The following is a 26055-nucleotide window of genomic DNA, read 5'->3' as shown; positions in this document are numbered from 1 at the left end:
AGGAAGGAAGGAAGGAAGGAAGGAAGGAAGGAAGGAAGGAAGGAAGGGAAAGAAAGAAAGAGGAGGGAGGGAGGAAGGGAGAAAGAAAGGGAGGAAGGGAGGAAGGGAGAGAGAGACAGAAAGAGAGAGAGAGAGAAAGAAAGAAGACAGAAAAAAGACAGAAAGAAAGAGGAAGGAAGGAGGGAGGGAGGGAGGGAGGAAGGAAAGAAAGAAAGAAGACAGAAAAAAGACAGAAAGAAAGAGGAAGGAAGGAAGGAGGGAAGGAAGGTGGGAGGGAGGAAGGAAGGTGGGAGGGAGGAAAGAAAGAAAGAAAGAAGGAAAGAAAAGAAAGAAAGAAAGAAAGAAAGAGAAAGGAAGGAAGGAAAGAAAGAAAGAAAGAAAGAAAGAAAGAAAGAAAGAAAGAAAGAGGAAGGAAGGAAGGAAGGAGGGAAGGAAGGAAGGTGGGAGGGAGGAAGGAAGGTGGGAGGGAGGAAAGAAAGAAGGAAAGAAAGAAAGAAAGAAAGAAAGAAAGAAAGAAAGAAAGAAAGAAAGAAAGAAAGAAAGAAAATAGGAAGGAAGGATGGATGCATGGAGTATGCGCTGTTCCTGAAGGGCCGTGGGGGAACCCAAGGGTGTGGGAAACCCCAAACACATGAGGAGGCAGGTAAGGAGTGGGCCAGGAGCCCTCCAGCAAGCAGGTCCGGGCCGCTCACCTTCACGCGCTCATAGTAGCTGCCAGTGTTCAGCTGCTCCACGCCTTCGAATTCGGACTCGCGATTCCCCAGTCGGTGCAGCAGGCGAGTCACGACCGTGTTCACAGTATTGGCCGACACACAGATCTCCTTGCGTTTCAACCTCAAAGCATCCAGCACGTCCATTAGCTTGTCCCGCTCCCTCCTGGACCTCCGCGGCGCTCTGGGTTGCCCGGCCGTGGAGCGGCCGCCCCTCCTGCTGCTGGGTCTCCTGGCGACGGCCGGCGCCTCGGGGTCCGCGGGCGGCTGGGGCTCCGGCACGGCAGGGCGCTCGGCGGCCCGCGCGCCGTCCGTGGCCGGTGGCTGTGCGCCCCGGGTGCGCGCGGGCGCCCTTCTGGGGGCCGCCCGGGCGCGTGGCGTCTCGGCGGGGGCCCCGTCGAGCTCCCCACGTCGCGATCGCGCCCCCCTTTGCGGGCCGTGGCTCCCCGCGTCGGGGAGGGCGGCCGCGGTCCCGCCGGCCTCCCTCGGGGGGCGCGTCGCAGCCGGCTTAGCGCGCGGCGCCGTCGTCCTTCTACGCGAACCTTCCATCTCTGCGGCTCTCCGCTCCCGGGAAAAAAAGAAAAAAAAAAAAGACCCGGCTTCCGAGAAAGGCCCCGAAAGGACCCGGGAAGAGGAACTCCCAGGTCACCTCTGGAAACGAAACTTAAATTTCGGCGGGAACGCTGCCGCTCCGTGCCGCCGCAGGCGGACGCAGGGGCCCACGTGAGGCCGCCGCCAGGAAGAGGCGGTCCGGGAGACGCGAACTTTCTCACCCCTGGACAGCAGCTGGGCTGCCGGCTGGGAAACCACCCACCCCTCGTTAACCGCAGACACGGAAAACACTGACAGCAGCCTAGAAGGCCAGATTTGATCTGTATTTGAGGACACTGCCGTCTTCCGCACGTTTGAAGTTGATTAAAACGCTTTATATGTAAGCTTTAGATAAGAATTTGCTGCTCTTGTTAATCAGAAATTGAAATACACTGACCCTTTGCAAGGTAGATTGGCTGTTTGGAATTAGTATTTCTACTCATCTGGCTTTCTAAGAAGCCCATGAAATCTTAAGGAAATTGTGTTAAGTACGTGTTGTGATTTTCATAAACAGCACAGTGTAAGCCATCCTACTGATGTGGCTGCAGAGATCCTGGAGCACTTCACTGCACACTTCCAGAAAGTGATTTCTGAAGCCGACCTTGTCAAAGGTGGCTGCTTTCCCCACCTTCACCCGACAAAAACAAACAAACAAACAAAACCTCATCTCTGTAGATTTACACAGCTCAGAACACCACTTAGTCTTCAGCTAACATCAGAATGTGTGATTCCACTCCTTATAATCCGGTGTGTCCATGAAGCTCACAAATTTCTGTGATGCTCAACTTGTGGAAAAGTGTGCGTGTTGTGTGTCGTAGACTAGGAGATACATGTAGCTTGGATAAAAAGACACTGATCACTGTGATCCCATCCTAGCGCCCCTGCAACTCTTTTCCCTCCTTCCTGTGAATGCCGGTCCACGAGTTCCCAAAATGGAAAGTAAATTGTCTTCCAAATATTGGCAAGCAGACATGCATGGGAGGAGAAACACTGCTTTCTTTGCAGAAATATACTTTAGACACGAGACCTCTATGTTTAGAATGCCTTGTCATTGTGGTGGACTCTACCAAGTTAGTCCCAGAACTCAGGAGGCAGAGGCAGTGAGTTTGACGCCAGCTTGGTCTGCATAGCTAGTTATAGGACAGCCAAGACTACACAGAGCAACTCTGTCTTAAGAAAAGAAGAGGAGGAGGGAGAAGAGAAAAAGAAAGGAAAAGACGAAAGGAAGAAAGAAAGAAAGAAAGAAAGAAAGAAAGAAAGAAAGAAAGAGGAGGAAGGAAGGAAAAAAGAAAGAAGGAAGGAAGAGAAAACACTGCAAGAGGGTAAAGAATAAGGCATGTGCATCCCAAGAGAATGACATTTGAGCAGTGATTTTGAAGGAAGCATAGTTCACTGCAACCAAACTGTAATGGTTTTTCTTCCAATGTTACTATTCCTAGCTAATCAACTCTTAGCATCACCTGTGATGGCACATGTCCATAGTTCCAGCTGCTATGGAGACTAAGGCAGAGCATCTTTGAGCCCAGAAGTATAAGCCTAGTTAAGAGAGTGAGATCTTGTCTCAAACAAACAACAACAAATCTGAGGCCCATCCTGGGGATCCTGCTACAAGGGTAACAGGCTACCTTCCATATAAGAGTTTTGCAGACTTTCACAATAGAAACTCAGTTAACCTGTCCTTAAGTTACAACTGAACATTCTGGTTCTGGATCTATGAGAACCAGAAAGGGAAAGGTTGGAAAGGGCGGGTACTGGAATGAATACTGTGTACCATGAAGAGATGAATGGCTAATCCTCACATGTAGGTGGGAGAGGTTCTCACCAGTGAGTTTCAGTTGAATCTAAGGGCTCATGTTTTAGGGGCTGGGGTAGAGACAGGGTTGGAACTCACTCTGTCGTCCAGGCTGGCCTCGAACTCAGGAATTCACTTGCGTCTGCCTCCTGAGTGCTGGGATTAAAGGCATGTGCCACTACTACCAGGCTGGGTCTGATTTTTTAATCAAAGGTTGAAGCTATTGGCTTAAAATGTTAAGAAGTAATACAGTTCAGCTACGGTAGGCCACGACCAAAATATAAACACTTCAAAGGCTGGTGCAGGAGAATCATTAGTTCAAAGCCAACTTGGGCTACATGGTAAAATCATGTTTGAGAGAAGGAAGGGGTGGGGGGGACTTGGTGGCAAACTACTTTGATTCCTACAGTTAGGAGGCAGAGGCTGTCAGATGATCCTTGAAAAATGTCCACTGTTTGTGAAAGAGCCAATCACAAAACAATTTATATGGTTGGATCTCCATTTCATTATTCATGGTTAAAGCATAAATATTACTTCTGTACTGGACACAGCCTGCATACCTCTAATTTCCACACTTAGGTAACTGAGGTGAGAGGATGGAAAAGTCAAGGCCAGCTTGAGCTACATATTAAGAATTTGTCTTAAAGGAAAAAAAATCCAAGCCAAGCATAGTGGCATAAATCTGAAATGCTAGCACTCATCAGGCTGAGGCAGAAGAATTGCTGTGGGTTCCAGTTCGCTCTGGGCTGCAAAGTTAGCGATCTCAAAAACACAACAAAAGCCAGGGAGATGGCTCATTGAGGTGGCTGAGCACTTCTGACACGTGGTTTTGATCCACAGAACCCACAGAAAAGGTTGGCCCTCTTGCTGCAAGATGGAGGCAGAGACAGGACAACTGGCCTGAAGTTCTCGAGCCAGCTGTCCTGGAGAACACAGAACAGCTAGAGAGACTCTGATTCAAAACAAGGTGGCAGGAAATCACTGGCTCCCAAAAAGCTGTCTGTGTCTTCCCGTATGCACCAAGGCATACACGCTTGTGCTCACTTTATCTATCTATCTATCTATCTATCTATCTATCTATCTAAATCAAAACACCCACAATAAGAACAAACAAAACAAAACTGGATACAACGAGGAGGACTTTCAAAAATTACTTTTTTTTTCTGAGACAGGGTCTTTGTACATATCCCTGTGTCCATAACCCTGCATTATTGTAGTCTATGCTGACTCTCAAACTCACAGAGATCCACTGGGGCGCTGGTATTACAACTGTGCATCACTGTGCCCAGATAAACAAATACATTACTTTTTCTTTTTTAATATGTTTATATGAATTACAATTTAGTCACATTGTATCCCAGCTATAAACAAATATATTATTAAGGGGACTGGCCAGATGGTTCAGCAGGTAAAAGTGTCTGCTTCCATTGTCTCTGGTAACCTAAGTTCAACTCCCAGAACCCCAGGATGAAGAGAACTGACTCCCTCAAGTTGACCTTTTATCTCCATATATGCACTGTAGTATGAGTAAGTCCATATGCATATACACAATTAAATTTTTTTTAAATATACAGTGAAGTGGAAAGGAGTAAAGTGAAAGATAGTATACTCACACAATCTATGTACAAAATAATAGCATTCCTATGCTATGTGATACCACACACACACACACACACACACACACACACACACACAGACACACACACACCAAGGTGAGAGCAATTGTAGATTTACCTAAGGGCACCAGCAACAAGCCAAAGAAAACCATTCCACTCCAGTCTAATTTAGCGAAACAATGAGTTGAAGTATTTACAGGAGCATGGGCGACTCAAAGACAACTACATCGCAGAAAAGCCCATGCCAGTACGGAAGCCCAGCTCACAAAAGATGGATCCCTAGAGCTCCCTTCAGACTTGCACATCTGATGGTCTTGGAATCTTCCCGATAGCAATGGTCCCTGCTTTTTTACATAGCCTGGGGTGGGGTGGACCTAGCAGCTTATAAATCTCAGTTGGGCTGAACCTGTAAATTTTGTTCACTTCTGCATTTTTATGAGACTCCTCCCTCCAGGAGGAATACTTAAATTCAGAGGAAACTGTACACACATATAAAAACAGTTACTACCAACAAAGGGCTGGGCATTCTTGTCAAGTGGGGATAGAGCATTTGGGGGGAGTTCCACGTTCTCTAATTCTCCATGTCAAGTTCATATAATGTTTAAATTGTGTATAAATAGGGACAAGAGAGATGGCTCAGTGACCAAGAGCTCTTGCTCTTACAGAAAACCTGTGTTTGGTTCCCAGCACCCACATGGTGGCTCACAACCCTTTGTGGTTCCAAGGGAATCAGATGTCCTCTTCTGACGGCATCAGGCATGCTCATGGTACACACGCAAGCACACGTGCACAGGCAAAGCAACCATACACATAAAATAAATGTCTAAAAAAGTTTTAAGTTGCACGTATATAAATAATGGGGTTTGGGTTTTGGAGAACATGATATTGGTATGTAGAACCAGATGGACTTGAACATGGGGATCAGAACACGGGTTGCCTTAGTCAATCAAGAAGGTCTTAAGGCAAACTGATCAAGTGTATTGTTTTCATAGGTGACAAGTGGCCCATCTGAAAAGCCCAACCTCAACCTACAAGTCAGATTCCGCAGCCAGCACCCAATGCACCCGACCAGAAGAGTACACAGCCGGCCTGCGCGCGCCACCCCGCGGCCACGGGCAGCCCTACAGACGACGTAATCAAAGGCGACGCTGGACGCGGGCGCACTGCGCTCTGACGCAGGGCAAGATGGCGGCGCCCTACCGGCTTCCGTGCGCCTAGGCGTTCCGGGCGGCTCAGCGTTTTCCTCAGCATGTTCCTCCTCCGAGACAGTGGCCGCTGGGCCGCGGCGTCCCTCGGCAGACGCTTGCGTCTGTCTCGCCTCCGCAGCGACAGCGCGGAGCCCGGCAGCCCGCACTTCGATGTGGTAGTGATCGGAGGAGGGCACGCGGGGACCGAGGCGGCCGCCGCCTCCGCTCGCTGCGGCTCGCGGACTCTGCTCCTCACACACCGCATAGACACGATCGGTGAGGAGCCTCGCGGCCCCGGCCGCTCTGCGTCCGACCGAGCACGGCCGTGGTTGAGGTGGACGGGAGTGCTGGGTGTGCGGGGAGCGGAGGACAGAAAACGCGCGGCTGCTAGGTGGTCGTTGGGGCGACCGTCCCCGTAGTCTCGCTTCGGAGAAGGGGTGGGTTAACATTTTCACAACCCGTCTGGCGGAGCGGCGCGGTGCATTCACGGAGGGCTTGTCAAGCTCTCGAAAAGAAACGGCGCTGCCCTTTAAAGCGTTCTGTATTTCCATTGGGCGTCTTGAGCCGTGAGACCTGCTGCTGGGGCGCGCGGTGGCGCACGCACGATTTCTTACACATTCATCACTTGGTGGCTCTTGCGAATAGTATTTCATTAAACATAGGAGTACACTTGTCACTTGGGCACGAAGACTGAACTTCTTTTGGATGTACACACAGTAGCGCAGAACTTATATGCTATCAACGCAGTAGAGATACGTTTAAAAACATGTCAGAGCCCTGTTAGTAATTCTCATAAATGAGTTTACTGAAGACAGCCCTAATTTGAAACAAAATGATTGGGGGAGTTGATTTTCAGACAAGGTCTCAGTTCCTGGCTGGTTTGGAACTTGTGTAGGCCAAGCTGGCTTGGAACTCACAGTGATCCATCTGCCTTAGCCTCTTAAGTGCTGGGTTTAAAGGTGTACCCCATCGTGCCTGGCCAAAATGGTTGTTTTAAGGAAATTTGGTACAACATCAACTGTTCCTTGACTTCAAGGAAGAAAGATGTCTTTGGCTTAGAAGGTTGTGTCCATGCAGAGAGTCACTTACCGTAATTCCCTCTCTCTTTGAAGTTAGAGGAGAAAGGTTTTTGTTTTTGTTTTTGTTTTTGTTTTTGTTTTTGTAAATGACTCTAATTACCTGTGGGAACAACCCTTTATTAAATAATATGTAGAAGGGTACTCTTATTTACCATGATGCTGTGCATCCTTTTAGGTCAGATGTCATGTAATCCTTCCTTTGGTGGCATTGGAAAGGGGCATTTGATGAGGGAAGTCGATGCATTGGACGGCCTGTGCTCTCGAATCTGTGACCAATCTGGTGTACACTACAAAGTATTGAACCGGCGTAAGGGCCCTGCTGTGTGGGGACTGAGAGCACAAATTGATCGGAAACTTTATAAACAGAACATGCAGGTGAGCAAAAGAGCACGCAGGTGAGCAGAGATGAGGACAGAGCGTGGCAGCCTTCAGCTGCGGTTTCATCTGGCATTCTCTCTTTGACAGAAGGAAATCCTGAATACACCCCTGCTCACCGTTCAGGAGGGGGCTGTAGAAGATCTAGTTCTCACAGAACCGGAGCCTGGATACCCTGGCAAGTCCAGGGTCAGAGGTGTTGTCTTGGGTATGTACTGGCTAATAACGCTAATACCAGAGATGACGCTCTGTGAGACATTTTCCTTAGAAAATTATATGGAGATGTTTTTCCTGTGCCGGAAAATTCTTGTTTTCTCTGCCTGGAAAATGCAAATTATGTAAATAATATTGTAAGAGATTTAAAAAAATTATCTCTTCATTTTGACCATCATGAATCTCAGTCAGATTCTGGCTTCATCAGTATACTGGTTTAGTGTAGACCCCAGAGCCTGCATATTTGTGTCTTTTATCCAGGTTCTTCTGTTAGAAATTTGTTTCTGTGTTTGTTCACTTTCTGGGTGAGGTGTACCTGTATGCAGGTTGGAGGACAGCTTTTGAGGGTTGGTTCCTTACTCTTAGCATGTTAGATGCCGGGGATGGGATTAGATCATTCAGGCTTGGCAACAAGCACCTTTACCCACTGAGCCATCTCAGTCACGCTTTCCCCCCCCTTTAAAATATCTTCCCCCAAATATATCCTGAGCTGGCCTCAAGCTCACAGGATAGCCAGCTTCACATTCCAGGATTAAAGGCATATGCCAGCATGTCTAATTTATACAGTGCTAGGAATCGAACCAGGGCTTGCATGTTAGCTAAACCCTCTAGCAATTAAACTATATAACCTACCCCTCCGTTCTTGTCTTAGTTAGGGTTACTATTGCTGTGATGAAACACCATGACCAAAGGCAGGTTGGGTGGAAAGCGTTTATTTGGCTTAGTATCCTTCCTGAATCATAGTCCCCTGAGGAAAGCCAAGACAGCAGCTCAGACAGGACAGGAACCTGGAGGCAGGAGCTGATGCAGAGGCCATAGAGAGGTTTTTATTTACAGCCTTGCTCCTCATAGCTTGCTTGGCCTTTTTGTGTGATAAGCCATCTCCCCAAGCTCCACTCGGTAATTCTGAAATAAAGTGCTCACATTCTGTTTTGTTCTGTAGTAAAAATGAGAAAATTATTTTCCTATTTTTTTTATTGTTGTTACTGTTGTTTTGTTTTGTATCATTTAGCAGATGGAAGTACAGTTTATGCAGAGAGTGTAGTTCTGACTACTGGGACATTTCTGAGAGGTGTGATCATAATTGGATTGGAGACACATCCTGCAGGACGTTTGGGGGATCAGCCCTCCATAGGGTTGGCTCAGACCCTGGAGAAGTTGGGGTTTCGGGTAGGAAGACTGAAAACTGGGACTCCACCCCGACTTGCTAAAGATTCCATTAATTTCAGCATTCTAAACAAGCACACACCAGATAACCCATCCCTGCCCTTCAGCTTCCTCAGTGATGCAGTGTGGATCCGGGTAAGAGAGTTTTATCAAAACCTGGTTTGATGGCTGATACTAGCTGTTCACAGCAAGAAGTATCCTAGCCATTTGTCATTCTTTCTCTTCTTTTGCTTTCTTGTTAAAATTTTGTTTTGTTCTGTTCTGTCTCATCTGTGTGTATCTGTATGCGGTGACTGGAGGCCAGAACAGGGTGTTAGAACCCCCATTGGAGCTGGAGTTACACATGGTTGTGAGCTGCCCATTCTGGGTGTTAGGAACAGAACTCTGGGCCTATGGAAGAGCAGCAAGCATTCTTAACAACTGACTCATCTCTCCAGACCCTCCCTCTTTTTAATTTTATGTATATGGGTCTTTTGCCTGCATATATGTCTGTGCACCATGTGAATGTCTGGTAAATGCCCACCATGGAGGCCAGCAGAAAACGTTGATCCCATGGAACTATAGTTACAGAGAGTTTCCATGGAACTATAGTTACAGAGAGTTTCCAACTGCTGTGTGGGTGCTGGGAATCAAACCCATGTCCTTTGGAAAGTAACCAGTATTCTTAACTTCTGAGCCATCTCTCCAGTCCTTTCCCACTCTTTGTTTCTTTCTTTTCAGACAGGATTACGCACATCGTATATGGCCTAGAACTTACCATGTAGCCTGTGCTGGTCTTAGAATTTGAGACCGTCATTGTCATCACACTCAGCTTCTTTTGATGACAATTTATATCACTATTACTTAGGGTAAAAGAGAGAATTTTTAAAATTAGTAGGTAAGGCCAGTGAAGTAGTTCAGCAGATAAAAGACCTCACCTTACAAGGTTGGCGAGCTGAGTTTAGTCCGGGAAAACCTTGTAAATGTAGAAGGAGAGAACTGACTCCAAAACGTTGTTCTCTGATATCCACATGAGTGCAGTGGAATTTGTACCCACACATAGATATTATGCACAGATAATATTAAATTAAAAAGTAAAATTATTTAAAATGTTGGCTAATTTAGCAATTGGGCCTTTCCCTATACATTCTTAAATGTCATCACTTCTACATAACTTCCTTTATACACTTTCTGTTGCTGAAATAAGACACCATGATCAATGCAACTTACAGAAGAGTTTGCTGGGGCCTTACATGTTCAGAGGGTGAGTCCATGACCATCGTGCAGGGGCCATGGTACTGGAGCAGTAGGTTAGAGCTTAAATCTTGATCCGAGAAGCCTGAGGCAGAGAGAGAATAAAGCTAACTGGGAATGGCCCTAGTCTTTTGAAACCTGTCCCCAGTGACATACCTTCTCCTACAAGGCTGTACTTCCTAATCCTTCTCAAAAATAGCTCCACCAACTGGGGATCAAGTATTCAAAATATTAGCCTATAATTGTCATTATTCATTCAAACTACCACATATACTAACTTTTGGGGAACACTTTTAGATTTACCAAACAGTCAACCACTAGGAGTCAGGCAGTGGTGCTACACACTTGTAATCCCAGCACTTGGGAAGCAGAGGCAGGCAGATCTCTGGGAGTTTAAGACCAGTCTGGTCTACAGAACAAGTTCTAGAAAAGCCAGGGCTACACAGAGAAACCCTATCTTGGGAAAGAAAAACACAAACAAACAACAGACTAGGGTAGTCTGGGGTATGGGGGCGGGTGTTTGGGAATGTAGCTCTCTAGCATGCATTAAAGGCATGGACCACCACCACCACCACCCACCTGGGTCTATGATTCTTTATTCAATGGTTCAAGCTGTTGGTTAAAAGTGTTACGTGGCCAGGTGTGGTATGTGCTTTTAATCCCAGCACTGAGAGGTAGAGACAGGTGGATCTCTGTGTGTTCGAGGCCAGCCTGGTATACAAATCCAGTTCAGGATGGCCAGGGCTGTGTTACACAGAGAAACCTTCCTGAAAAAAAGAAAAAGTTAAGAAATAGTATTTTCAACTAGGGTACTAAATATACTAGTAGTATATTTCAACTAGCCACCACCGCCTGACTAAAACATTTTTTTTAGTTATTAATTACAGTTTATTCACTTTATCCCAGCTATAGGCCCCTCCCTCAGCCCCTCCCAATCTTACCCTTCTTCTCTCTTCTCCCCCCATGCCTCTCCCCCTGTCCACTGACAGGCCAGGTCCTCCTCCCCTTCCCTCTGACCATAGCCTATCAGGTCTCATCAGGATTGGCTGCATTGTCCTCCTCTGAGGCTTGGTAAGGCTGCTCCCCGCTCAGGGGGAGGTGATCAAAGAGCCAGCCACTGAGTTCATGTCAGAGACAGTCCCTGTTCCCATTACTAGGGGACCCACTTGGACACTGAGCTGCCATGGGCTACACCTGTGCAGGGTTCTAGGTTATTTCCATGCATGGTCCTTGGTTGGAGTATCGGTCTCAGAAAAGACCCCTGTGGCCCTATTTTTTGGTTCTGTTGCTCTCTTTGTGGAGCTCCTATTCCCTCCAGGTCTTTCTATCTCCACCTTCTTTCATAAGATTTCATGCACTCTGCCCAAAGTTTGGCTATGATTCTCAGTATCTTTTTGATACCTTTGATATTTGATACCTTGCTGGGAAGAGTCTTTCTGAGGCCCTCTATGGTAGGCTCCTGTCCTGTTCCCTGTTTTCTTCCTCTTCCGATGTCCATACTGTTTCCCTTTCTGAGTGAGGATTGATCATCTTACCCAGGGTCCTCCTTCTTGCTTAGCTTTTTTAGGTATACAGATTTATCCTATATTATATGGTGGGAACTAGAAAAGATCTTCCTGAGTGAGGTATCCCAGAAGCAGAAAGACACATGGTATATACTCACTTATAATTGGATATTAGACATATAATATAGGAATAAAAAACATCATTTCTTAATGTCATCTGATACTCAATTTTTTCCTAATTTCTTTAAACATAATTATTTATCTTTGTATGTATGTATGTATGCATGTTTTCTCTCCCTACCCCCTTGATTTCTCTCCCTCCTACTCCCAAAGTTCAAGGATAGTCTAGAGAGTTCAAGGCCAGTCTAGGCTACTAGAGATCCTGTCTCAAACAGACAAGCAGGTGAAATCTGCATTGTATCTGGTTACTGTTTTCTAGCCGGAAGATCAACTGCCATGTTACTTGACTCACACCAACCCCAGAGTGGATGAGATTGTCCTTGAGAACCTCCACCTGAATAGCCATGTTAGGGAAACTACAAGAGGGCCCCGGTAAGGACAGAAATGAGACCTTAATCACTTTAAGGAGTAAGGCAAACTTTTTCTGTTATCAAATTTACTTTAAACTTCAATGTCTTATTCTAGATACTGTCCCTCCATTGAATCAAAAGTCTTACGTTTTCCAAACCGCCTGCATCAGGTTTGGTTGGAACCTGAAGGAATGGATTCTGACCTCATCTACCCCCAAGGGTTATCTGTTACACTGCCAGCTGAGTTACAAGAGAAAATGATAACATGTATCAGGGGCTTGGAGAAAGCCAAGATGGTTCATCCAGGTAAAGAGGGTCTTGGGTGGTCTTCATTGTAGCAGTGAAATGGTCTTAGCTACTTCCACTCGCCATAAAATAGCCCAAGCTAGACATGAGGGCACACATATGTAATCCTAGACATGAGGGCACACGTATGTAATCCTAGCACTTGGGGAGCTAAAATGGGAATCTGTCTGTAAGACAGCATGTGGCTACAGAGCAAGACCCTGTGTCAGAATATATTAATAGATGAAGCCCACCTAACGTAGCCTGATGTGCTTTGTATTTCCGCCTTGAGGTGGGTGTAGCTGTTTTCACTACCTTGTGCACTTTTTCTTTGCTCAGGCTATGGTGTTCAGTATGATTATTTAGATCCCCGTCAGATCAGTCCTTCCCTCGAGACACATTTGGTTCAACGGCTGTTCTTTGCTGGACAGATAAATGGAACAACTGGTTATGAGGAAGCTGCAGCTCAGGTAAGGTTTGCTTTGTTTTGCTTATGTAGGGTCTGTCTGTGTAATCTTGGCTGTAGAGCTCACCATGTAGAATAGGCTGGCTTGAAACTCAGCATCCATCTGCCTCTGCTTCCCAAGCGCTGGGATTAAAGGCGTGTGCCATCATGCCCAGCTCCAGGTAAGACTCTATTCAGATGCTACTGGAAACCAAAACCACAGTATTTTAGGCTAAATGGAGGTAATGAATGTATGTAATACACTAGTTTTGTTTTGAAATAGGGTCTTGCCGTGTGGTCCAGACTGATTATATTTTGGTTTGGGTTGGTTTTTTGTTTTTGTTTTGTTTTGTTTTGTTTTGTTTTCAGACAGGGACTCCAGTAGTCAAGACTGGCCCCATACTTACTTATATAGCCAAGGCTGACCTTGAAAATCCAATCCCACCTTCACCTTCCAAGTGCTGAGACCACAAACATGCACCACCATCCTCAGCTCAAACAGCTGGTCTGTGCTTCACCTCCCTGGTGCTGGTATTACAGACATGTGCCATGTTGCCCAGCTGTGGGAAATGATTTTGAAAGCACTTAACAGGTAGCATCTGAGTCCCTCGATCTGCTAGCATATTTGAAAAAAAAGTATGGAATTGCTTCTAAAGTGTAAAAAAAAAAAAAAAAGTGCATTTCATTCTTCTATGATTTCTGAAAATTATCATGTTGTTATTACTATTTTGACTTTCTGTCTTGTACATGTGTGCATGTTCATGCTGAGATCAGAGATAAGCATTAAATATCTTTCTCAATTGTTCTTCAACTTATTTTATTTTTTTAATTTTATGTGCATGGTGTTGTGTCTGTGTGTATGTCTGTATCGTGTGTGTGCCTGGTGCCTGTGGAGACCAGAACAGGGCATTAGATATACCCTGGAACTAGAAATACAGATGGTTGTGAGCCACTATGTGCTGGAGATCAAATCCAGGCCTCTTGAAGAGCAGCCAGTACTCTTCACTGCTAGCCATTTCTCTAGCTGCCTTTATTTTATTTTAATTATGTATGGGGGGGGGGGGGGCGGGACACATGAATGTAGGTGCCAGAAGCAGGATTCCCTGTGTTAGAATTTAGGCAACCTGCTTCTGGGTTGCCTAGCAACCTATGATGTCATCATGTGTCACCTGCCAGGTGACCACACCTGGCAGGCGTGGTTAAGTTGCTCTTTAAAAGGATCATCCTTCCACTTTGTAACTCTCTTGCCCTTTTGCCCTCTTTTGGAGCTGGAGTCAAAGGTTCTCTGCTGCCCAGCATGGGTGCAGCAAACCAAACTTGGGTCCTCGATAAGAGCAGTACACACTCTTAACCTCTTGAACCAGCTCCCCAACCCCTCCACCTTATTGTTTTAAGACAGAATCTCTCATTGGAGCTTACCCATTAGGCTAAACTGACTGACTAACCAGTGAGTTTCAGTGACTGAAAGAACAGGGCTGTACCACTGTGCTCAGCTTTTTCACAAGGGTGTTAGGGGTCAAATTTAGGTCCTTATGCTTTTGAGGCAGGCATTTTATGAAATCTTCCTGACCTCCTATAATATTATTTACTACAACTGTCTTGATCACTGTTCTGTTGCTATAAGGAGACACCATGACCATGACAACTCTTATAAAAGCAAACATTTAATTGGAGCTTGCTTACAGGTTCAGAGGTTTAGTCTATTATCATTATGGTGGAGCATGACAGAACAGTGCTGGAGAGGGAGCTGAGAGCTCTACATATGGATCCATAGGCAGCAGGAAGAGACACAGAGACTGGGCCTGGCTTGGGCTTTTAAAACCTCAAAGCCATGGACACATGTAGTGCCACTCCCTAATGACTAAGCATTCAAATATATGAGCCTCTGGGGACCCCACCACACGGTGGTAAATTATATCATTTGTTTGTTTTCCTACAAAAAAAAAAAAACCAGAGAAGTCTGACAAGTAGGTTTACAGAGATTAACACCCCACACCCCCGTCCACTGCTGAATGAACCCTGGCTTGCTAACATGTTCTGTTTCTGTATGCGGATCGCAATTACCTCTTAGATTTCTTATACGCCTGCTTTCTTCCTACCTGTGAGTTTGGTTTTCGGTTGGTTGGTTTTCCTTTTTTTTTTTCTCTCTCTCTCTCTCTTTTTTTTTGAGACAGGGTTTTACTGTGTAGTCTTGGCTGTCCTTGAACTCACTCTGTAGATGGCTGGCCTCACAAAGATCCACCTGCCTCAGCCTCCCGAATGCTGGGATTAATGGTATATAACACCACCATCTTCACCAACACCCCGCCTCTCCCTACCCTGTGTGTTTTTTTCCAGATACCGTGCTGAGTAGGATAGCCCTTTGTTCAGTTCATAATGGCCTGTTAAACATTTCAGTCTTCTTATAGGGCGTGATAGCTGGAATCAATGCCAGTCTTCGAGTCCGGCAAAAACCACCCTTTGTTGTAAGTCGCACAGAAGGCTACATAGGCGTCTTGATTGATGACCTCACCACACTGGGCACCATCGAACCATACCGAATGTTCACTAGCAGAGTAGAGTTCCGCTTGTCACTGCGTCCAGACAATGCTGACATCCGGCTCACATTTCGAGGTAACTTTTAACCAAGTCTTGTGATATATTTTATTGTTTTGGGCTTTTGCTAGTTTGTGTAGTTGCTTTAAGGCAGGATGTCTTATGGTATAGCTAAGGTGACTTTGGATTTCTGTTCTTCTTGACCTCACAGGATTTAGGTGGCTACTTTCTGCCTTGGGAAGGGAGAGTTAGAGGACGCTATTGAGACACGGTTCATGCATAGGCTGGCCAGCCTTGAATTTACTACATCTTCCCTCCTTTTCTCCAAGTGCTCCTGTTTCAGGTGTATGCTGCCACACTCTGCACTCTGTTGTTCTTTAAAACTTCTCTAATTCTCCCTCTTCATTTCCTAGCCCATAAGGACACTGGTTGTGTGTCCCCACAGCGCTATGAAAGAGCTTCGTGGATGAAGTCTTCTTTAGAAGAAGGTATTTCTGTGTTGAAATCCATTGAGTTTTCAAGCTCCAAGTGGAAAAAGTTACTTCCACAAGCTCCTATAAGTATTACTAGAAGCCTTCCTGTCAGGTATGGTTTTCAATGCAAACTTCTCAGTGTTTACAGAAAAATGAGGTTGCAGAGAGACATCATGTGTAAGACCCCTGCATACACATTTTAACTGAATACAGCTTGCTCAAGTATATGAGTCCGAGTCATAAATGACATTAATCTGTGCAGTTACAAGGAGAAGGACTTTCAGGTCAGTCTCTGCTATATAACAAGGTGGAGTCCAAACTGGACTCTGTATAACCCAGATTTGAAAAATAAATTTTAAAAGAAAAAGTAAAATGTATGTGGCTGGGCATGTAGCTTGATGGTAGAGTGCGTGTTTGGCATGAATGAGGCCTTAGATTCAATCCCCAGGGTCTCTACCTCCCAAGTGCTGGCTAGCAGCATGTACCACCATACCTAGCCCCCACCCCAAAAAAAGTCTTAATAAATATATTTATGTGTGATTATAAATTATTATTTGTGTCTGTGTGTGTGTCAGTGTTGTCTACATATATGTATGCGTACCATGTGCTTGCCTGGTACCCAGGGAACCTTAAGAGGGTGTCAGATCCCATGGAACTAGAGTTACAGATGGTTATGAGCTGCCCTGTGGGTACTGGGACTCAAACCTGGGTCCTCTGGAATAGCAGCCAGTGTTCTTAACCACTGAGCCATCTCTCCAATCCAATTTCTTGTACATGTACAATTTCTTTATGGTTCTCCTTGAGTCCTTTTGGTTTTCCTCAGATTTAGAGTCTCCAAACCAAAAAACTATAAGGACCCATTTTCTTTGCTTAGGCTCAAAAATTAGAGTGGTCCCAGCTAATACGTGCACTACAGCAAGGAAAACCCCTTAATTAAGAAAACATAGTATTACAATTCTTTTTTCCTAGTGCTGTATATTCTAAATTCTTATTTGTATTTATTACAAATTTTTTGAAGAATCATGTCACATTTGAGATTTTGTTTCCCTCAGTTTAGTTATATGGCCTCTGAGTCTAAAGGACATTCATTCATAGATAGTACTTTTGTTCTGGGAACAAGGTGGGTGGGGTGTGTGTCTATCTGCTTGCCTGTGTGTGTATGTCTGTATTTGTGTCTGTGTATGTGTTTCATGTAGTCTAAGCCACCCTTAACCTTGCTTAATAGCTGAGGTAGCTTAGGATAAGCCTACACCACCTCCCAAGTGCTGGGACAAATATGAGTTCTGAGGACCTTGGTAATATAAAATGTATGTGTTTCACCATTGTTTTTCCCCCATTTGAAAAAAAAAATGTGATTTAAAACGGAGAGGGAGGGCTGGAGAGATGGCTCAGAGGTTAAGAGCACTGGCTGCTCTTCCAAAGGTCCTGAATTCAATTCCCAGCAACCACATGGTGGCTCCCAACCATCTATAATGGGATCTGATGCCCTTTTCTGGCATGCAGGTGTACATGCAGGTAGAACACTGTATATATAATAAATAATAAATAAATCTTTAAAAAAAAAAAGATAGGAGAGGGAGCCAGCAGGACACAAGTCAATAGTTCTCTGTACTTGAAGGGGTACATTTTGCATATTGGGATGGCAGTGATAGTCTCCCTCTTGTGAGACCTCTTGTCTATGATGGCTCTTATGGATGTTATGGTGTTCCTGGTTTTATGGTGTTCCTGGTTTTTGTTGTATTGTATTTAGTTTTGTTTTGGGGTTGGGGTGGTCTGACCTTGTTCCATGGCTGACAATTAGTTTATGTTCTTGGTCCTTTGCCTATATCCTTTCATGGCAGAAGGCACAAACAGGCTTCTGGGAGCCTCTTTTAGAAGGATACTAACCATTATTAATAGTACTTTGGTTTTTAGAACATAACATACATATTTGGGGGCACCAACATTTTCACCGTTGCAGTCAGTATATTTGTTTACTAGCTCTATTAATCAGTTTTATGTTATGATAAAATAACTGAGGCTGCATATTTTATTTTTTGGAAAGAAGGCTTAACTGGTTACAAATTTGGAGGTTGAAACTTCAAAGGTCAAGCAACACCCTCTCTGACCTGTGCTGAGGGTATTATGACTGCTCACTTCACAGGGGCAGGAGCACATTTTAAAGTTTCCACATGGGTCTAGGGATCTGTCTGTCCTGTTAAGAGCATGTGCCATATAGAGGGACAGGAAGCCAGAAATCTAGGTGTCTTCGTAGAACTCCCTAGCGTGAGCTCAACTTCATAACAACAGTGCTCACCTCTTCTGAAGTACAGAGACTGGTTACTGCTCCTCACAGTCCTTCCTCTTAAAGGGCGCAGCTGTGACAGTGACTGTATGACACGAGAGAGCACACTTCCAGAGCATGAGCCTTTGAGGAACACAGATGATCTGAACCAAAGCATGCAAAAAGATGCCTCATTCATAGGACATTAGCCAGGACTTACGAAAGGTGGCGAAGCCCTTGTTAGCAGAGGATGTTCAGTTAAACAAAAAGGAGGACAGTGGATGACAACCGCCTCATAAAACCTTAACAACCTAACTGATCATAAGGAATCAGGAGATGAGTACTTGTGGATAGGGGTTTTTGAGCCAGGATTTCTTGTAACCTAGGCTGGCCTCAAACATGCTGTGTAACAAAGGCTGGGCTTGTGCTCCCGGTGCTCCCACCTCTGCCTCTCGGGTGCTGGGATATAGGCTTGCACCACCAGGCCCAGAGAACTGTCTATTCATTTTTGGATGACCTACTTTGCAGATGCTACTCTTTTTTTTTTTTTTAGGCAGGGACTCTATGTAGCTCTGGCTGGTTATATAGACCAGGCTGGCCTTGAGCTCACAGAGATCCCTCTGCCTCTACCTCCTAAGTGTTAGCATTAAAGATCTGTCCCACCACACTTGGCCAGATGCTACTACTTTGCTCACTATACTTGGGGGAAAAGTAATTAAGAGTCTCTTTAATTACTCTAATACTTAGTATTATCCCAAAGAATTTTATTCTTAGTTTGCCTTACAGGACATGATTTTTATGTTGATAAACCATTTTATGTTGGCAGTGCTCTGAATGTTCTTAAGTATGAAGAAGTTGACCTGGAGTTACTAGCAGGTGCTGTTCCTGAGCCGTTGAAGAAGTATGCTGCATATAAAGAGCTGGCTAGAAGACTGAAAATAGAAGGTAAAAGAGAAGTTGTTTTCCTTAGGTGCCTGTATTCTCTTTTCCACATGTGCAGATTATGAATAAGTAGTAGATCCCTCAAGAGCAGTATGTTTGAGCATAGTGATGCATGCCTAAGGAAAATATTGGCTTAAATTTATTTTATTTTATGTGCAGTTGTGTTTTGACTGTTTGTCTCTGTGAGGGTATCAGATCCCACAGAACAGGAGTTACAGACAGTTGTGAACTGCCATGTAGGTGTTAGGAATTGAACCCAGGTCCTCTAGAAGAACAATCAATGTTGTTAACTGTTGAGCCATCTCTGCAGCCCAACTTTGCATTTTTATAGATTTGTCCTCTTGTTGAAAGCTAAGCAGTGAAAAGAGTGCAGTAGGAAACATTGGATGCTAGTATGCTGTTTATGCAAGAAAACACTTTGAGCTTTTTCGGGAGCAGCCAGGGTGCATTTTGTCCAGGGTTGGTATTCCCTTTCAATTGCACAGAGATCCACCAGTTTAAAGTGTGTGTTGCTCTTCCAGAGGATTGGAGTTCAGTTCCCAGTAACTGCAGCTTTAGGGGATCCAAGTCCTCTGGCCTCCATGGGTATCGGCACTCAGTCACATATAACACACACACACACACACACACACACACACACACACGCACAATTAAAAATAACTCATAAAATCTTAAAAAACAAAACTTAAGTCAGCCAGTGACAACATGCCAGAAGAACCTGCAAGACTTTATTTTACCATATGAGTTCTCTCCTGAAGACTTTAGATATGAGGGTGTAGCCCTGGAAACAGCTGCTTAGATTACATACTTTAAACTTTGTGTACAGCTTTACTTTGTTCAGCAAATATTAGGTTCCAGTTAGCACAGTTCAGAAGCATTTATCATTAATCTGTTTGCAGGAAATAATTCGGCCACGGAGTAGCTGCTGTTCACTCTTTAAAGCTAGTGTCATAAATATTCTAGCTACCACTTGAAGTTTAAAAAAAAACACATTAGGTTAAAGTACAACGTATATGGGTGATTTTCAGGTCGCTACTAGAATCTCCCCAACCTGACAACTTTCTTTTTTTTCTTTTTTATTTACATTTATGTGTCTGCCTCTGCATGTGTGTGCACATGTATGCAGGTGCTCATGGAGGGTAGAAGAGGGTATCAGATCCCTTAGAGCTGGACTTACAGACTTCAGCTGCAAGCTGCATGATACGGGTGAAAACAAATACAGCTTCTCTACAAGAGCAGCAAGTGTTCTCAACCACTCTCCAGTGGCTCTTGGTTGGTTGGTTGGGTTGGGTTGGGTTTTGTTTTGGGTTTTTTGTTTTGTTTTTTGGTTGGTTCGTTGGTGGGGGATTTGGGAAGGCTTTTTTTATTGTTGCTATGTTTTGTTTTGTTTTTTGAGAAATAGTCTCTTGTAGCCCAGGCCAGCCCCAAACTCCTAAGCAGGTGAGGATGAGCTTGAACTTTTAGACCCTCCTACCTTTTCCTCTGAGGTGCTTGCATTGCAGGTGTATGCTTCCACACCTGTTTTTCTAAGTGGTAGAATGTGATAGTTAATATCAACTGTCAGAAAAAAAACAATAATAAACTGTCAGCTTGATGGGGCCACGAGCATGCCAGATAAGCCTGCCACCAACTGAGCTGCATGCCAGCCCCTGGACAAGATTCTTGAGGGTAGAAGTCAATGTCACATTCTATTGTCTTTCTTGTTTTGCAATTTGTATTTGAAAGATTAAATAAATATGGCCATATGCAGGGTCTCAGTGATCCTGTGTATCAACATGGTTACCTTCTCACTGCTGTGACAAAGTACCTGGCAAGAATGCACTCAGAGAAGGAAGGGGACCAAAGGCCAGAGGACCACCTGGAGGGTCCTTCACTGGCATGAGTGTGTCTCTGGCTCAGGGCTTGAGGCACAGTCCATCCTCACGGGAGAGGTATGGTTAGTGAGAGCAGCTTGCCTGTGGTTTGCTGAAAACAATGCTTTCAGTCATAGTTCATCCATATTCAGGAAGCAGAGATGCACATTCAGTTTCCTCTGTCCTTTCTGTTAAGTCTGGGCCTCAGCCTGTGGGATGGCGCTGCTGCACTCAGGTGAGCCTGCCTTCAGTGAAACCTTTTTGGAAACATCCTGATGGGCATACTCAAGTTTCTACGGCACCTTTAAATCTTGTCAAATCAGTAATCAGTATTAGCCGTCACCTTCCATTATGCCTTGAGAGCTATTTATGAGTCATCAAACTGTGGCAGGTGTAGTGAGGCATCCCATGTAACCCACACTTGGGAGGCTGGACTGCATGACCCCAGCTTAAAAACAAGACTTTGCTTTTAACCGGGTGTGTTGGTATGCGCCTTTTAATCCCAAGGCTTGGGAGGCAGAGGCAGGTGGAGCTCTTGGGAGTTTGAGACTAACCTGGTCTACAGAATGAGTTTCAGGACAGCCAGGACTATACAGAGAAACCCTGTCTCAAAAAGAAGGAAAGAGAGAAAAGAACAACAACAACAAAAGACTATCCTTTGAGTGAGATGGAAGGACTGCCTCAATTTAGATTTTTAAGAGTTTTTGTTTTGTTTTAACTATGGTGGAGGTAGTATAGAGAGTGTCCACTTGAGTACAGGTGCCTAAGGAAACAGAAGAGGGAATTGGATCCCATGGAACTGGATTTAAGGGGTGGTTGTAAGCTGTCTGTCACGGGTGCTAAGTCCCTCTGCAAGAGCAGTATGAACTCTTAAACCTGAGTCATCTCTCCAGCCCCTCAGTCTATATTTTAAGGTGGTTTTGCTAGGCGTGTTCTTACAGGCCTGTTGTCCCAGTTTGGGAAGCTCAGGCAGAGGCATTATAACAGGTCTACCTGGGCAACCCAGTGAGACAATGTCTGAAAAGTGTATTAGAGCTGGGGACACACTAGTAATGGTAGAGTACCATTGTCTTCTTGCCTAGCATTCGTGGAGTCCTGACTGCCCTGGACTTAATGACCAGTACCACTAAACAAGTTTGTTGTTGTTGTTGTTGTTGTTGTTGTTGTTGTTGTTGTTTTTTAATATTTTGACTTTAGTTCTCTAAGAATGGAATGTTTGACAAAAGAATTGCCAAGCTGTCTTCGTAACATTACTTATTAATAAAAACCTTAACTAAATTGCATAAGTTATGATTGCCAACTAAGAAGCCCCACTTCTAAAAATGATTGCTTTAGGGCTGGAGCCATAACTGAGTAGTAGAGCTGCTTGTCTGTCATGTATAGGCTGTGGGATTAGTCCCTGGGACCACCTTAAGACACACATGCACATACAGCTTCACGGAAAAATGACTTCGAGAACCATTTTCTTGGGAAACAGCCCATCTTTAGGACTTAACATTTAATGTTACTAATAAGATTTGTACTGACTAGAGTCAGCTGGGCATGGTGGCAGATGCTTGTAGTACTAGCACTTTGGCAGTGGAGCTGGATGACAATCAGGAGTTTAAGGTCATTCTTGGCTATATAAGAGTTCATCTGCATGATAGTCTTGTTTCCTCTCCTCAAAAAAGAACCCCAACCAGGAGTTCAAGGTCATCCTCCTTATGTAGCAAGTTTGAGGCTAGCCTGGCTATATGAGATTCTGTCTCAAAAAAACAGAGCAAAGACTATCTGCGCACGTGTCGCAGAGTGCCCTGTTGAATGAGCTGATGCATGTAAAAGCTATTTGTAAATAGCAAAGGGTTATACAAACACAGGTTAGTGTACTGTATGTATCATAATATAATTCTGATTTTATTCACCAGCCATTTATGAGTCAGTATTGTTGTATCAACTACAAGAAATAAAGGAGGTTCAGCGAGATGAAGCTTTGCAGCTGCCACAAGATCTAGATTATCTAACAATCAAGGATGTATCATTGTCCCAAGAAGTTCGAGAGAAGCTGCACTTGAGTCGTCCACAGACGGTAAGCAAACAGTGCATAGAAGCAAGTTAAAAGCAAAGCCAAACGGCCTTGTGCTTTAGTTTTTAATCCTGAGCTTACTTAAGAGTAAGAGCTGACTTCAGTTAAGAGCACTTGCTGCTTTAGCAAAAGACCTGGGTTTGGTTCCCAGCTACCCACAGAGGGCCTCACAGCCATCCAATACCCTAGTTTTAGGGAATTTAATGTCTCCGGACCACTGAGAGCACTACATGTACTTGGTATATTTAAATAAATCTAAAAGATCTTTCTTTTCTTCTTTTTTGGTTTTTTAAAACAGTTTCTGTGTGTAGCTTGGCTGTCCAGGACTTGCTTTGTAGATTAGGCTGGCCTGGAACTCATAGGCCTGTCTCCCTCTGCCTCCCTGAGTACTGGGATTAAAGGTGTATGCCACACCTGGCTGAAATTTCTTTTCCTTTTTTTAATTATTATGGGTATGTTTTATCTGCATGTATGTATGTGTGCCACATGCATACCTAATGGAAGACAGAAGAGGGCATTGGATCCCCTGAACTGGAGTTACAGATGCTTGTGGGCTGCCATGTGGATGCTGGGAGCTGAACTAGGTCCTCTTAAGTACTGAGCCATTTCTCCAGCCCTCAAGTAAATTTTATAGCTAGATGTGATATCACCTACATGTAGTCCTAGCTGTCTACTTGGGAGACTGAAGTGAAGGAGGATCTCCTTAGCCCAAGAGTTCAAAACAAATTTGGTCAATATAGCCTGATCCCAACTCATAATCGGTCCTATAAAGAGGCTGTGAGGAGAGTAGATTGGATTTGACATAGCTCACTTTGGTTTTTTTGTCATTTTAATTCCCAGATTGGAGCTGCTAGTCGTATACCTGGAGTGACACCAGCTGCCATCATCAATCTGCTCAGATTTGTGAAGAGTACTCGGCAAAGACAGGCAGCAGTGATGGAGCACCAAACCAATCCATGCATGTGATACAAAGACTTTGAGACAGAGTTGTTTACTTTCATTTCATAGAGGCAGGCCTTGTAGGAAGAGGGCTTGGAGCAGTGGTTCTCAGCCTTCCTAATGCTGTGACCCCTTAACACAGTTCATGTTATGATGACCCCCAACCACAAAATTATTTTGTTGCTACTTCATAACCATAGTTTTACTACTGTTAATGTAAATATCTGATATGCAGTATATCTGATATGTGACCCCCGTGGGTGTCACAACCCACAGGTAGAGAACTGCTGAATTAGAGCTTATAAATAGAAAATAAATATAACACCTGTGAAAATAGTGTTAGATTATTTTAGGTTTGTCCTTGTAAGACCGATAAAGGTTGCAAGTTGTGCTTTTGTAATGTTTGTGGGCAAAACAGTTCATAACAGTGTGTAGTTCTGTCTGGGGCTTTATACAGTGAGCCTATTTCTGTAGGTCATAAAGCATTCATCACAGGTTTAGTTAAGCCAAAACTAAACCTGAAACTGAGTGCAGTGGTATAGCCTTTTAATCCCATTGCTTAAGAGGCCGAAGCAGGAGGATCAGAGTTGAAGATTAACCTGACTACACTGTGAGACCTGGTCTCATTGAAACAAGGACAGCTGCTGAGAGAGCCTGTGCTCCTTGGCCTTCCCACTTTTGTCAGTTACTCAGAAGAGCTTTCCTTCTCCTTCTTCCAGACATTGTTCAAAGTATGGCCATGCTTCCCTGACATTCTGGGCCTTTTCACTCATTCTCTGAAGTGCCTGCCTACTTTAACTAAATGGTATTTCTTGCTCTTCTCCAGCTCCCTCTTCCTGGCAGCTGCAGAGATTGTTCCTGACCTGTTGTTTTTCTCTTAAACTCTAGTAACATTGTCCTTGAGCTTTAGAAGCAAAAATACTCGGGCTGGAAAGGTGGCCCAGAGGTTTGCTTCATTTGCAGAGGACCTGATTTGACCCCTAGCACCCACATCAGGCTGATGGCCATAATTCCAGTTCAAGGGGTCAGATGCCGTCTTCTGGCCTCCACTAGTACCAAGAGCTCCTTTGTGCCCCTCCCCAGGTAAAATCTTGAGGAGGAGCTTGCTCTTTTCCAGTCCTAGGCTCTTCAGGAACCACTAGTTAGTGTTGATGTTGCCAAGTCTAAGAACCACTACATATAAAACCAGTCCTGAAACGGCATCAAGAAACCAATTATGGGCTGGAGAGATGGCTCAGCAGTTAAGAGCACTTTCTGCTCTCCCAAAGACATGGGTTTCAATTCCCAGCACCCACATGGCAGCTCACAACCGTCTGTAACCCAATTCTAAGGGACATGATACCTTTACACTAATGTACATGCCATAAAATTAAAATAAATAAGAGAAACCCAGTTATGGGCTGGAGAGATAGCTCAGGGGTTAAGAGCACTGTCCTGGGTTCAATTCCCAACATAACCATATATAATAAGATCTAATGCCCTCTTCTGGTATGTAAGCATACAAGCAGGTAGAACATTGTATACATAATAAATTAAATTAAAAAAAAAAAATAAGCCAGGCAGTGGTGGCACACACCTTTAATCCCAGCACTTGGGAGGCAGAGGCAGGAGGATCTCTTGAGCTGAGGCCAGCCTGGTGTACAGAGCGAGTTCCAGTACAGCCAGGGCTACACAGAGAAACTTGAAAAACCAAAAAAGAAATGAAACCCAATTTTAAAGGTAAATATCAAGGAGGTTGAACTCCAAATGCCTGATAAGCGTGTTATTTTGTCAGGAAGTACAAGGGTGCAGAGGCCATTAAAGCTTTAAGAACTAAGGACATTAAGACACAAGTTAACAGTGCAGTGGATGGGCATGCTGAGGGTATAAGGCCCCAGTGAAGGCCTGTCTGTAAGTATGAAGACAAATGGGTTCACGTGCAGTCCATCCTCCACACTGTGCAGGTTACTGCTATCCTGTGGTGTTTTAAAACTGAAAATGGGGGAAAACTTGAGAAGTAAATCAGTTTGTAGATATGCTACTCACAGGCTTAACCTTTTAGCACACCTGTGTGGTTATAGGTTAGGAAGCAGTCTTAAGTTTGGATGAAAGTGAAGGTTGTACAAAACCACTTAGATTCACTAGGCTAGCTTGTCTTTTCTCTCTTGAGAACACTCTTTAGCTGGTATGCTCTTAACACTATTACACATATAATCCTAACACTAGGTGGGTCAGGGCTGATCAAACGGCTCCGCAGTTAAGATCAATGGTTGCTTTTTCA

The 26055-nt window shown here is 44.5% G+C and overlaps 2 protein-coding genes across 2 annotated transcripts in view; one reads left to right on the top strand and one right to left on the bottom strand.

Moving 5' to 3' along the window:
• The window catches only part of Cgas (cyclic GMP-AMP synthase), a 10467-nt gene extending 9208 nt beyond the window's left edge, over nucleotides 1-1259 (bottom strand). The window contains exon 1 of the mRNA XM_055602502.1: nucleotides 693-1259. Coding sequence (XP_055458477.1) covers nucleotides 693-1259 — 567 coding nt within the window. The remainder of the gene's footprint in view (nucleotides 1-692) is intronic.
• A 4630-nt stretch (nucleotides 1260-5889) lies between these two features.
• On the top strand, nucleotides 5890-24131 carry Mto1 (mitochondrial tRNA translation optimization 1). Its single transcript, XM_055602477.1, has 12 exons — nucleotides 5890-6172; nucleotides 7151-7350; nucleotides 7441-7558; nucleotides 8576-8865; nucleotides 11908-12020; nucleotides 12114-12304; nucleotides 12623-12753; nucleotides 15137-15341; nucleotides 15677-15848; nucleotides 18826-18944; nucleotides 22699-22859; nucleotides 23697-24131. The coding sequence occupies exons 1-12, from the start codon at nucleotides 5959-5961 to the stop codon at nucleotides 23820-23822; spliced, it is 2040 nt and encodes a 679-aa protein (XP_055458452.1). The 5' UTR covers nucleotides 5890-5958; the 3' UTR covers nucleotides 23823-24131.
• The last annotated feature ends 1924 nt before the right edge of the window (nucleotides 24132-26055 follow it).

The sequence above is a fragment of the Psammomys obesus genome, unplaced genomic scaffold (assembly GCF_907164565.1).
Source record: "Psammomys obesus unplaced genomic scaffold, mPsaObe1.curated_primary_1811, whole genome shotgun sequence".
Taxonomy (NCBI): domain Eukaryota; kingdom Metazoa; phylum Chordata; class Mammalia; order Rodentia; family Muridae; genus Psammomys; species Psammomys obesus.
The sequence above is the reverse complement of the archived record's forward strand: the minus strand, read 5'-3'. Positions and strand labels throughout refer to the sequence as shown.